The sequence below is a fragment of the Myotis brandtii genome, unplaced genomic scaffold (assembly GCF_000412655.1).
Source record: "Myotis brandtii unplaced genomic scaffold, ASM41265v1 scaffold1204, whole genome shotgun sequence".
Lineage (NCBI taxonomy): Eukaryota > Metazoa > Chordata > Mammalia > Chiroptera > Vespertilionidae > Myotis > Myotis brandtii.
Genome location: NW_005354186.1, coordinates 826,755 through 838,775, shown reverse-complemented (window position 1 = coordinate 838,775; position 12,021 = coordinate 826,755). Strand labels below are relative to the sequence as shown.

General features: G+C 57.0%; 1 protein-coding gene across 1 annotated transcript in view; it reads right to left on the bottom strand.

The window, feature by feature from the left end:
* Positions 1–12,021, bottom strand: part of ARHGEF10L (Rho guanine nucleotide exchange factor (GEF) 10-like) — a 103,353-nt gene that overhangs the window by 28,918 nt on the left and 62,414 nt on the right. Inside the window, exons 22-25 of the mRNA XM_005858738.2 lie at positions 8,825–8,946; positions 6,402–6,488; positions 4,915–5,147; positions 4,195–4,349 (exon numbers count right to left, since the gene is read on the bottom strand). Of these exons, the coding sequence (XP_005858800.1) occupies positions 4,195–4,349; positions 4,915–5,147; positions 6,402–6,488; positions 8,825–8,946 (597 nt within the window). The remainder of the gene's footprint in view (positions 1–4,194; positions 4,350–4,914; positions 5,148–6,401; positions 6,489–8,824; positions 8,947–12,021) is intronic.

Below are 12,021 nucleotides of genomic sequence, written 5' to 3'. Positions count from 1 at the left end.
GAGCTTCCATAGGGCACTGGGGCTGTACCTGGGGTCAAGGACAAGCGAGTGACCACAGGCAGCCAGGCACACTGAGCCCCACCAGAACACCAGAGCCACAAAATGCAAGGCTTTGAGCGCCCCCCAGTGGCCACAGGTAAGTAGTGCTTATAGCCAGAAGCTAGAGCCCCCTCCACTGCGACCTCCTTCTCAGTAAGCAGTTGAGAATACTGGGACCACACCCCGAAAACTAGGAAATGGGGCTTTGCTTAGTGGGCACCAAAGCCCTTGCAACCTCTACCCTGCAAGGAACAGCATGGCCGGGGCTGCCTGAGGTCGGAGTCAGGGTCTGCTACCCCTGACGGTCACAGGGGCTCTGACCATACCGCCACTTGCTGGGCTTCTGCAGGAACCTGTAAGTCCTGCAGTGGTTCTCAACCTTCCTAAGGCCGCGACCCTTTAATACAGTTCCTCATGTTGTGGTGACCTCCAACCATAAAATTATTTTCGTTGCTACTTCATAACTGTAATTTTGCTACTGTTATGAATCGTAATGTAAATATCTGATATGCAGGATGTATTTTCATTGTTCGCGACCCACAGGTTGAGAACCGCTGCAGATGTCCTGACTCCAGGACAGAATGATAAACTGTGATGGAGTTTAATGGCTGTATTGTTATGTCAAAAAGACCCTGGACCGGAGTCCCCACAGTGGGACCCTGAACCAGAGGCCACCCCTTGCTAGGACTCAGCTCTCCCATCTGCACCCGAGGGACTGAACTCTGACCTCTCTGGTTCTTCCCAGCCCTCGCGGCCACAGCTCTAAGACTTTAAACGCAATCATTGTGAGCTCTGTGCAGGGCAAGCCACCTTCCATCCCTTCCTTGCCCTCCAGGCTTTAGGTGCATACATACATGTTACAGAACCCACATGTGCACTCATACACACACGCACACACCCACTCCCTGTGTGACAGCCCATTCGTCTGGGCCCCTCACCAGCTCTCGTGCTGCCAGGCCAAGGGGGATGAAGGCCCTTGGAGGTCCCGATCCAGCTGGAGCCGAAGGCAGGACACTGGGTAAAAGTCATTGAGACTGAGGGGGCCCCAAGGGTCGCCCGCGCCTGGTCAGTATAATAAGGGCAGTGACAACCATTCAGATGGAGGTAACAAGCACCAGGCTACTTGTGTGGCTGATCCCACCTGGCCTCCACAGCCAGCCTGTGCGGGGGGCAGTCTTCATCCCCATTTTACAGGTGAGGAAACTAAGGCTCCAAGAGGCGAAGTAACAGGTCGTCTCACAGCTGGGTCTCAACCCCAGGCAGCCTAACTCCCCAGCCCATCCCCTCGCCCCTCCTGCAGGAGGTGACCCTGCCCACAGCCCCAGCATCTAACCAGGGACTTTCCCACACCTGCCCCCAGGCCTGGGCCTGCTCCTGGGCCTGCTCAGAGATGAGGCAGACAGAAGGGATCCAGGTAGCCCTGCTCAGACACGGGACTGGGCAGGGACAGTGGCGGTCTGGCTCCTCTCTGAGTCCTGGGTCCTGCTCAGTGCCTGGCACCTTAGAGCACGGAATACATCTTTCCTGAGTGAATAAATGAACAGATGAATGAATGACTTCCATGGCCACACTGCTCTGGACCTCAGTTTCCCCATCTGTCAGCTGGAGGTTGAACTCTGAGGCCCCTCTGGCTCTGACAGTCCAGTTAGTGACCTGGTGGCCTTGGGTTCCTCAAGCCTTCTCAGCTGCTGGCCCCACAGGTCCTCCAGGACTCGGCCAAATCCCAGGCTAATATTTCTGGCCCCGCCCTCTTGCGAGGAGACAAAGCGTGGGCCAGGAATGCCAGTTTTATCCAGTCGTGGTCTCAGCCAAACCCAGGCAGGACGGTAACCGCTCATCCTATACCAACTCCAAGCCCAGGATAAGGGTCTGGAACATTCACAACCCTTGACCCTCCCAGCCACCAGGAGGCGCCAGCGGTGGGTTCTGCAGGCACAGTGCTCCTGCTCTGTGCTCGGCTTGGGCTGGGATGGAGTCGGGGTGTCTGAGGGGTATCCAAGGCCATGGTGAGTCTGGAGGAGGTCGCACAGCTCAGTCATGGATAAGCCGGATGGTCCCAGTCCCAGCCACAGGCAGCCCAGGTGAGAGGCGACATGGAAGTGTAAGCTCCCTGCTTGTTCACAGAACTAATTCTGTCTCCCTCTACAAACCCTGCGAGGGCAGGGTCACATCTGCCTTGCTGGCCGCTGTACCCATGGTGCATAGTAGGTGCTCAGTAAATATCTGGTGCACAATGTTTGCAAGGGGGAAAGGTATCTCAACCTTCTCCTCCAGGCCAGACGCTGCCAGCTCTGCTCGGAGAAGCCAAGGCCCCCTGAGTCTGGAGAGGGCTCGAGGCCCGGACGGAGGACATTAGGGTTCAGGTCTCAGCTCACCCCTGAGACTCTGGGAAGTGGCGGGGGGGGGGGGTTTTTTTTGGTGGTGGGGGGGGGGGGGGGGGGGGGGGGGGGGCGTTCAATGGTGCCCAATGGCCCTTCTGGCTCTGACAAACGGCCAGTCTCAACCCCAGGCCGAATGCCAGTGGGTAGAGCCAAAACCCCCACTGGGTTGAATTGTGTCCCCAAAAATTCATGGAGAGTTCTAACTCCCAGGACCTCAGCCTGTGACCTTATTTGGAGATGGGGCTGTTTGCAGATATAATTAGTTAAAATGAGGTCACCCTGAAGGAGGGGGGGCCCTGATCCAAGGTGACGGGTGTTATTATAAAAGAGCGAAACATGGACACAGACACGCACTCAGGAGAACTTCGTGTGAAGAAGGGAGGCAAGCTGCCGCGGCCAGGGACCACCGAGCTGGGGGCCGAGCTGGGGTCAGGCCCGGGACAGCTCCTTCTTTGGCATCTTCCTAGGCAGCGAGGCCCTGACAGCACCCTGAGCCTGGACTTCTCAACTCCAGAACCATGAGTCAGTGAATTTACAGTGTTTAAACCCCTCAGTTTGTGGGGTCTATGAGCAAACTCATACGCCACCCCCTTCCCTCCTCCCAACCTGGGCGCCCAAACTGATGAGTCAGGAACCAGGAAGGGAAGAGCCAAAGGCGGCCCAAACTGGGACCAGGAGGCCAGAGTGGGACCACCGTGGCTCACAGTATTTGGTGGGGCTGCGGGGTGGAGTCCCTCCAGAACCCCTAGTCTACTCCCCGAAGATCTGCGCCCATATTTGCATTCACAGGCACGCTCCGATGGTAAGAATTTTTTCCCTCCCTCTTCCCCCTTTAATTAAAAACTATAAATGCCTTATCAAAAGCTAATTAAAAATACCAACACAGTGCCAAGTGGCAAAAAAAAAAAAAATAGCTCAGTACAAATATCCGTTTATAACCCTGCAACAGGCTGTGATGACGCAGCAATTACAGGCTCCTGGGAGGGAGCGGGAGGAAGGGCTGGGCAGACACGGGACTCATCAGCCCTCTCGGGGGCACCGGGGGCAGCACCCTCTCCCCACCCCCCATCCCCCGGCTCTTGTCATCATCCAACTAGGAGCTGAACAAGCCACAGGGGACCGGGGACCCCAGCACCGGGTGGCTGTGCTCCAGCGCATCCCCTCCCAGTCTCAGCACTGGGTCTGTACAGAGGAGGCAATTCTCAAGGGCTGTGGAGACAATTAAGATAATGGCCAACATCAAGCACTGCGCCGTGTTTCTGGAACACAGCCGCTCACACTGTTGGCCCTGCCCTCCAGCGTCATAATCGGGGCCGTCCACGGCTTGATGAAATCAGAGACTCAAAAGCCAGCCTCACTGGCATCCCTGGGCCAGGCCCTGCGCTTTGCCTTCACAGGGTTGTTTGACCTGCCAGGACCCGTAAGTGGTGGGTTTGGCCATTATTGCCATTTTAGAGACGAGGAGACAGGCGTGAGGAGGAGCAGTGGCTCACCGATGGACACAGCTGGCATCAGGGCAGAGCCTGGCCCGGAAGCCAGGTCTGTGCGAGCCCAGAACCCCTGCTCTTAGCCACTAGAGACTCCCTCCAATGGGCGGAGCTACCTGTGCAGGAGTGAGCACCCCGTTCCTATGGGGACCCCGATGGGGATTAGGGATCTCCGATCCCCCCCACCTCTGAGATGGCCTGGTTCGTTTCTGAGCTGCCACCTTGGCCTGCCTCCCACAACCATCTGGCACACGGTCCCCAGATGGTTCCCAGCCCCACATCCTCACCGCTGGTCCGAGGGTAGGCGGCGAGGGTCCCGTCCTGCAGGCCGGCAAACAGGTGGAAGGGGCTGTGTCGCAGGCAGAGCACGGGCTGCAGGCCTGGGCTCCTGCAGGTCGCCAGGCACTGGGTGCCCGTGTCCACGCTGCTGTAGATCAGGATGCTGCGGGGAGAGGCCCAAGTGACTCACTCAGCCCCCCATATGCCCTCCAGGGCCCCCTCTGTGGGACCAGGCCTGCGTTCCACCAAAGAGGAGCTCAGATTTTCCACGGGTGGCCTTTGAGGATGGGGTCCTCCCTGGCCTCTGTCTCATGGAAGACCCGGGGGGTGGGGTGGGGGGGTTCCAGAAGCAGCACAATAAAGGTGCTGATCCCTGGCCGTTTTTGCTCAGTGGTTAGAACATCGGCCCTCGGACCAAAGGGTCCGGGTTTGATTCCCAGTCAAGGGCGTGTACCTGGGTTGCAGGTCTGATGTATGCAGGAGGCAACTGATCAATGTGTCTATCTCACATCCATGTTTCTCTCCCTCTCTCCCTCCTCCCTCCCTTTCACTCTCTCTAAAAATCAATGTGAAAAAAGTATACTCATGTGAGGATTAACAAGGTGCTGACCTGAGTTTTCAGGGTCACAGACCTGAGTGTGAATCCAGCCAAGCCACTTTCCACCTGATGGACCCCAAAACAGCCTCCACGCACTGCCCAGTCCTGCCCTCCTCCCCGGGCCCCTCACCTGCCATCCTGGAGCCCCAGGCAGATGGTCGGATGCACCGCAGAGGAGGGGTCAGCAGCCGTGTGGCTCTCGTCTTTGTCTCCATCCCCACTCTCCCCTTCCTCCGGCTCAGGAATGTACTCCATGCAGAGCACGGGGGCCGCCAGCGGGAAGGACTTGACCGTGCGGGGTGAGGGCCGGTTCAGGGAAAAGATCTCGACCTGGCCTCCTGCGCCCTCCTGACCTCCCCCAACCTGGGGCAGAGACCCAAAGAAGCTGTCAGGGAGAACCGTGAGAGCAGAGGCGGAGCTTAGCTCTACCCTCTGTCCCAAACTTCTGCTTGCCACTAATAACTGCGAGAAGCAGCCGCCTCCTGCCACATGCAGCCTGCTGTCACCGAAGGTCACTTGTCCCCAGCCTCCAAGGCAGCGAGTTCGATTCAGGGCGCAAAGGAAACCAGCTAAGGAGCTAAGGTGGACTAGATACCCAGTCAGCTTTCCATCTCCTTGTCTTTAGGCTAAATTTCAGCCAACAAAGAGTTAACATACACTCTGCCCCTTTAAAATGTCCTATCTGCCTGTTCTCTGTTTTACTTTAGTGTCTAGCACATGGTATACAGTATACTTGCTGAGTGGATGGAGGGATGGATGGATGGATGGATGGATGGATGGATAAATGGATAATGGATGGATGAATGGGTGGATGGATAGATGGAGACATGGATGGATGGATGGATGGATGGATGGATAGATGAATAGATGGAAGGATGAATGGAGACATGGATGAAAGGATGGATGAATAGATGGAAGGATGAATGGATGAATGGATAATGGGTGGATGGATAGGTGGAGACATGGATGGATGGATGGATGGATGGATACATGGATACATGGATGCATGGATATATGGATGGATGGATGGATGAATGGATAATAGATCATGGATGGATGGATACATGGATGCATGGATATATGGATGGATGGATGGATGGATGGAGGGATGGATGGATGGAAACACCCTGTGCTAGAAACAGTGAAGAACAAATTGCCCTCAGAAGAGTGTCTATGGGAGGCACAATCTGCACTATAAGAAGCAAGGGGAGGTCACCTTTTTGAATCCAGGGAAGCTTTGCCAGGAGTCCCGAGAGCAGAAAACTGGGCTGGGATCTCTGAGAGATGGGCAGTAAGCAGCCCTGCTTCCTGACCGCGGTGAAGACATGCCACCCAGGCACACGGCACCGCTCCCGCTTATTTCCTGCACGGCCTGTGGCCTGTGCAAGAGTCATGCTCACTGATTTGTCCCTGGTTTTCTGTTGTCCCTGGTGAGGTGGCTGGCACCTGCCAACTCCAAGCCCAGAGCCTGGGACAGGGTCCCATTAGAACTTGCCAGGTAAAGTGTACAAAATGGGCCAGCAGGCAGGTGGCTTTCTCCAGCACCCCTCCCAAGGGCTTCTCTCCCTGTTCCTGTCCTGAGGCCAGAGCTCCTGGCTGGGGACAGGGGATACTCACCCAGAGGTAGCCCTGTGGAAGGGAGGTGCTGACCGCCGAGAAGCCCAGCAGGGGAGAGCTGACAGGACTGTGGACCAGAGCCCCAAGCTGCGGAGACAGAGGTGACACGTGCAGGGTTAAGTGTCGGGGTGCCCGAGAGGCCAGCGTCCGGCTATCGAACCTTCGTGTGAACCACCTGCAGGGGTCAGGGGTCATTAAACCTGCAGATTCCCAAATGAGGATCCCTGAGGATGGGCCAGGAGAGCGGGAGGTGTCCAGGATCTTCGGGAAGTTCCTAGGCACCCACATTTGACCATCTCTCTCCTAGAACCTCTGGCTGGAAGGGGCCTGGATGATACCCTGGGACCCCAAGGACTTTTCCAACTGACCACCTCCCATTTAAGCTTCGTTGAAAACCACTAACACCCACTCCACTCCCTTTACTTTACAGATGGGGACAATGAGGTCTGCAGAGGACACAGGATGGCCTAGGCCACAGGGAAGGTGAGGGGCAGGGCCTGGCCTGTGCCCACCTCCCCCTCCGCCTTCCTGCACGCCTCCAGAGGAACAGCGCAAGGACCCCCAGATCATCAGAACCACCCTGCAGGCGAGCCCCCAGGACACAGGGCCGGGTGGCTTGTGTGGGCTGCCGGCAGGGGCTGTCACCAAGAGCCACCAGCGACTTGTTCCTCCTGCAACTTCTTCCCCCAAATCCATGCCAGGTGGGTCTCTGGGGCCTGTTTCCTGATCTAGATCCTGCAGTCTGGCCCTCTGGCCAGGACGGCAATGGAAGGAGGTGGCCTGGCCCTTTCAAGGGCTTGGCTTTGCCCCTCTGAGGAATGCGGCGGCGGCTGGACCTTTTGCCGGGCAGGTGCTGCCCTCTGCTGGTGCTGAAGGCCCTGGCCAGCACCAGCCCTGCTGGAACATTCTAACAAAATACCTAATGGCCATAGGTGAGGGGACCAAAGAGGTCACCTCCTCCAGCCCCTCATTAGGAGTCAGTAACCGTGAAGTTCGGGGAAAGGGAAGGGGGAGGGGGACATGACTGGTTCCAGGTCACACAGCACGTCAGTGGGAGCGTCAGGGCTGGAATTCAGTTTTGCTCCAGTGCTGGGCCCCTCTTGGTTGAATTCTACCCAGAGACCAAGCCGGAGGCCTTAGCACGCTCACACTCATGGCCCAGCCTCTCCTCCTGACTCCTGGGCTGCAGCCTCGCTGCCTTCCCTGGGGCGCCTAGGGTAGGCCTCTGTGCTGCTCTAGCTATTTGGAATATTCTTCCCCTGGGCCCTCACCAGGTTGCAACCTCCTTGCCATCCGGGTCACAGTTTAATGCCACCTCCTCCGAGAGGCCCTCTCTGTTGGCACCATCTCTGTATCTATTAGATCTGATTTATTTTCTTTAACACACACATCTCTCCTTTCTATTTCCCTTTGTTTGCCAGGGTTTTTCCTCTCTCTCTCTAGATTGAATGCTATATGAGGGTGTGTTGCATGTTTTGATCACCACTATGATTCCCAGTGGCCAGGACAAGGCCTAGCACACAGTAGGTCCTCAACAATGATAGGCAGCTTGGACGAATGAATGGATGGATGGATGAAGGAACGAATGAATAAACTGACATCTCACGGCTATGTTCTTTCAGCTACTTAGCACCCCAATCTGCAGTCCTAGCCACTTAGCTCTTGGGACTTATTTACCTGGGCCTGGGTCCGAGCTTGCGCTCCCCTCCCCCGAGCTCAGATGACCTCATCTCCCTGAGAGGACGATGGGCAGCAGTTGCTCCAGAAAAAGGACAGGTGACCAGAGGAGGTGATGACCACAGGTGTGGGAACCAGATAGAACGAGGTTCTCATTCCTGGACCCATCCTTACCGGCTGTGTCATTTTTAGAAAGCCATCTGTCTGAGCCCCAGGTGGGCCTTCCCTGTGAAATAGATCTAGAAACACCTACTTATCGGGGTCTCTAAAACAGTAAAACAAGAGAGTGACGGCCGAGCAGTGACAGGGGAGCACAGTAGGTGCTTGACGAATGGAAGGCGTGATGGCTATGAAAGGTGTGTTGTCGTCCCCTCAGGCCCTGCCCACATCAAAGCCCCGGCTCCTGCCTGGCTCCAGCCCACAAAGGGTCCAACCCACAAAGCCTGGCACGGCCGCTCGGGCATATTCCAGCCTATTCTGGGCTGGAGTCAGGCCATCAACGGATGAGATCACTGCTATTTGTTAGCTCAAAATAATGGAATTTTCCGTTCACTTGACCCATGGAGGGCATCTACCCCCACATTGTGGGTAGGACAGCTGACGCCCAGAGCAGTAAAAAGGCTCAACCAACTCCATCGGGAAAAAGCTGAGGCGCTGGGTCTGGAGCCGGGGCCTCTCCCGCTGTGGGCACAGCCTGGAAACGCTGGTTCTCCCAGGAGAAGGTGAGCAAGAGCTGCCCCTCTCACCTGCAGGCTGAGGCCCCGCGAGGAGAAGGCGGGGATGCAGCAGGCCAGGGTTGGGCACCAGAACGGGGCTTTGCTCTTCTTGTCCTCGTCCGGACATCGCCAGCCTGGCTGGTTCTCCTCTCCTACAGCAAAAGGAAGGAGGTGGGTGAAGCAGGTCGGAGTGCAAGGACCAAGCAGGCTGGGAGCAGTCCTGGAGCCCAGGGAGCCCCCGTAGGCCCCAGAGGTCCGGCCTGCATGGCGGCCTAGACAGACCCCGCCATTCACTCGCCCCCCTGACCCCCAGGCCCAATCTTGCCCATCTAAGATGAAATCTGGCCCCACTCTGTGGTCATGGCCGTGGGTCCCCAGCCAGGAGCCCAGACACCTAAGGTTTGTCCCCCCCTTTTGTCCAGCCTCTTGCTTAGCAACCTTGTGCAAATCACCCCAACTCCCTGAGCCTCGATTTCTCCACCTATACAACAGGGACTATGAAAATGCCTTCGTCCTGCAGCTGTTGTGAGCATCCAGTGAAATAAAACATGGAAAGGGGTTCGGGAAGCGCTAAGATGCTGGACTCAGTCCAGGCCCAGCTGCCTTGCCCTTAGCTTCAGAGAGGGGAGAGGGTCCGAGACCAGCAAGCAGACAAGGTGATTTCCGATTGTGATGACGATGTAAGTTCAGCTGCGTTTACACCTGACGGTGAGGACGATGGTGCTGGGGAAGACTCTTACTCTGCCTGCCTTTGAAGTCACCCTGAAACCTCCAGGTACCCTTGTCAAGCTGGGCATAGAAGCCCCGGGGACCTGTTACAAGTACAGACACCCAGGCCCAAGCCCAGACCCTCGACTCACGTTTGGAGACCTCTGCGCTCAGGATCATCCACTGTACCAGTGGTTCCTTCACATGGGTCAGGGCTCCCTCACCTGCTGCCGCCTCCAAGAAGTCCTCCATGACCACCCTGGCTACCGTGGCTCCCTTCTCTCAGGGGAAAAGCCCCTGACTCTAAAGACCCTGTCAGACTTCTCAAGTAGCCTTCACCACAATCTCAAATCACCGTGTCTACTTTCTTGTTTATAATCCGTCTCCATGTGTCTCTAGAATGTAAGTTCAGGGCAGCCAGATCCAGGGTATCTCCTTCGTCACTGTCTCCCTGGCCCTCAGCACACTACCTGCACAATTAGTGCTCAGCAAACATGGGTTGAAAGAATGAATGCAAGGAGTGAGCAAGTGAGTGGGTGAGCAAACCTCCATTTCTTCCAAAGAGTCCTCCCTGCTAAGGACCCCATCCTTACGCTCCACATGGCGACACTCCATATGACGACTGCCTTCCCGGGACCTGGACAGCAGGGGCACGGTACAGCTAGGACACCCTACTGTGTGTCCACGCATCAGGCACACACTGAGTGTGCTATGCGCGTGTCCCCTGGCCTTGTTTTCACACGGACCAAGCACAGTCAGATAATGATTTTCACTTCATGGATGATGAGATAGACACTCGGGGATTATGCTGACCAGGTCACAGGCAGGCCTACATGGCCGAGCCCAGATGGGGACCAAGGACTGTCTGACCCAAAGCCCAGGTTCTTTGCACTAAACCAGGCATTCTTCTAGCATCTAGCCTCCTACTGACAGCCATGAGCATTATTGACCCTTGACATGGTGACGCTGGACAATGAGGAGGAGGCTCAGCCCCAGGGAGCCAGAGGCGCTGGGACACCCTGAGTGAGAGGGGCCACTTAGCACAGTGACATGGAGCTGAGGGGAGCCGAGAGCTCTGGAGGTGGGAGGAGAGGTCATCGACGCCAGCCCTGGAGCAGTGCTGTTGGGGAGGGGAAACGGGACATCAGTGAAGGGCACGGCGTCTGGGTTACACAAGCTAAGTCCCAGGTCGTCTGTGCAGCATGGCGCCTACAGCTAGCAACTCCGTATGATGTGCTTAAAGATCTGCTCAGAGGGTCTTACACGAATTGTTCTTATCACGAAGAGTAACAGCTAAGCGGGCAGGAGGGGGTTTGGGGATGGATTTGTTATGTGGCATAGACTGTGGGATGGGCTCACGGGCACATACTAATCTCCAAACTCCTCAAGTCGTGGGCATCCGACATGCACGCCTGTTGTGTGTCAATCGTGCCTCACGAAGTGGCTTTTGAGAAAATGCCATTGCCCCAGAGGAAGGCGGCGCCTGAGTGTCGGTCACGGCGAGAGAGCTGGACACGGTGGCAAGTGCGGATGTTCCCGGAGACGCAAATGTCAGGCACAACCAGCGCCTGCCCCACCCGCTCTCCCGCCCAGCGCACCCACTCCCTCAAGCAGCAGAGTCGGCGGGCGGTGAGCTCACTCCCTACACGGCCCTCTGCCCCGCTGGGCCCCGGAGACAAAGTCCATCAAACCTGGTTCCTTCCACTGAGGAGGCGAGGCCACCAAGGAAGAGACAACTACAGCACAGGGTGGGCATCACCATAGTAGGACTGCGTGCACCACACTTCACGCTGTCTCCTTTCATCCTCCTGGCCGCCAGGGGGGGCAGTGTTTCCATCCCCATTCTGCCCTGAGCAACAGAGGCCGGGAAGACAAAGGCAGGGCCCAGAGCCCGGGAACTAAGCCAGGGGGCCCTTCTTACAGCGCCCACCACGCGGGGTGTTCGCCGAAACAGCCCACCCACTGGGGGCAGCGCCCACTTTCTTGGCGGGAATGAAGACTTCGAGATCTGAGCGTGCCCCTGCTCTCAAGGAGCTTACAGTCACGCAGACCCTCCCCTCGGCCAGACGGGAGCCCAGCAGCACCCCCAAACCCCACTCCTGGCGGGAGGCTTCCCAGAGCTCAGTCCTGTGAACATAACTCGCCCCAATCACGCATCCCCCTGAGCTCCACTCCCCTCCCCTCCCCCAGGCACAGCCCATCGAGTCGTGGCGATTGGTTAGTGTACATATTTCTTAATGATCTGACCTTCTCCTTCCAGATGGTGCCGTCCCGGCCTGTGCCTGGGAGCGTTAAAGGAAAATGGAGTTGCTGCTTCCCATCTGCCGCTGCCATTGTCCCTGTCACAAAACCGGCGCGGCTGAGACCGAATTAGAAGCTGTTGCTGCTGAAAATGGAAGGCCCACCTGGGATAAGTGACATGAAGGACTGGCACCGACGTCAAAGCTGCGATTTCCAAGTGACGTTAAGTGGGGGGCTTGTTTGGCGCCCAGCTCTGCAGCGCCCACGGCACCGAAGAG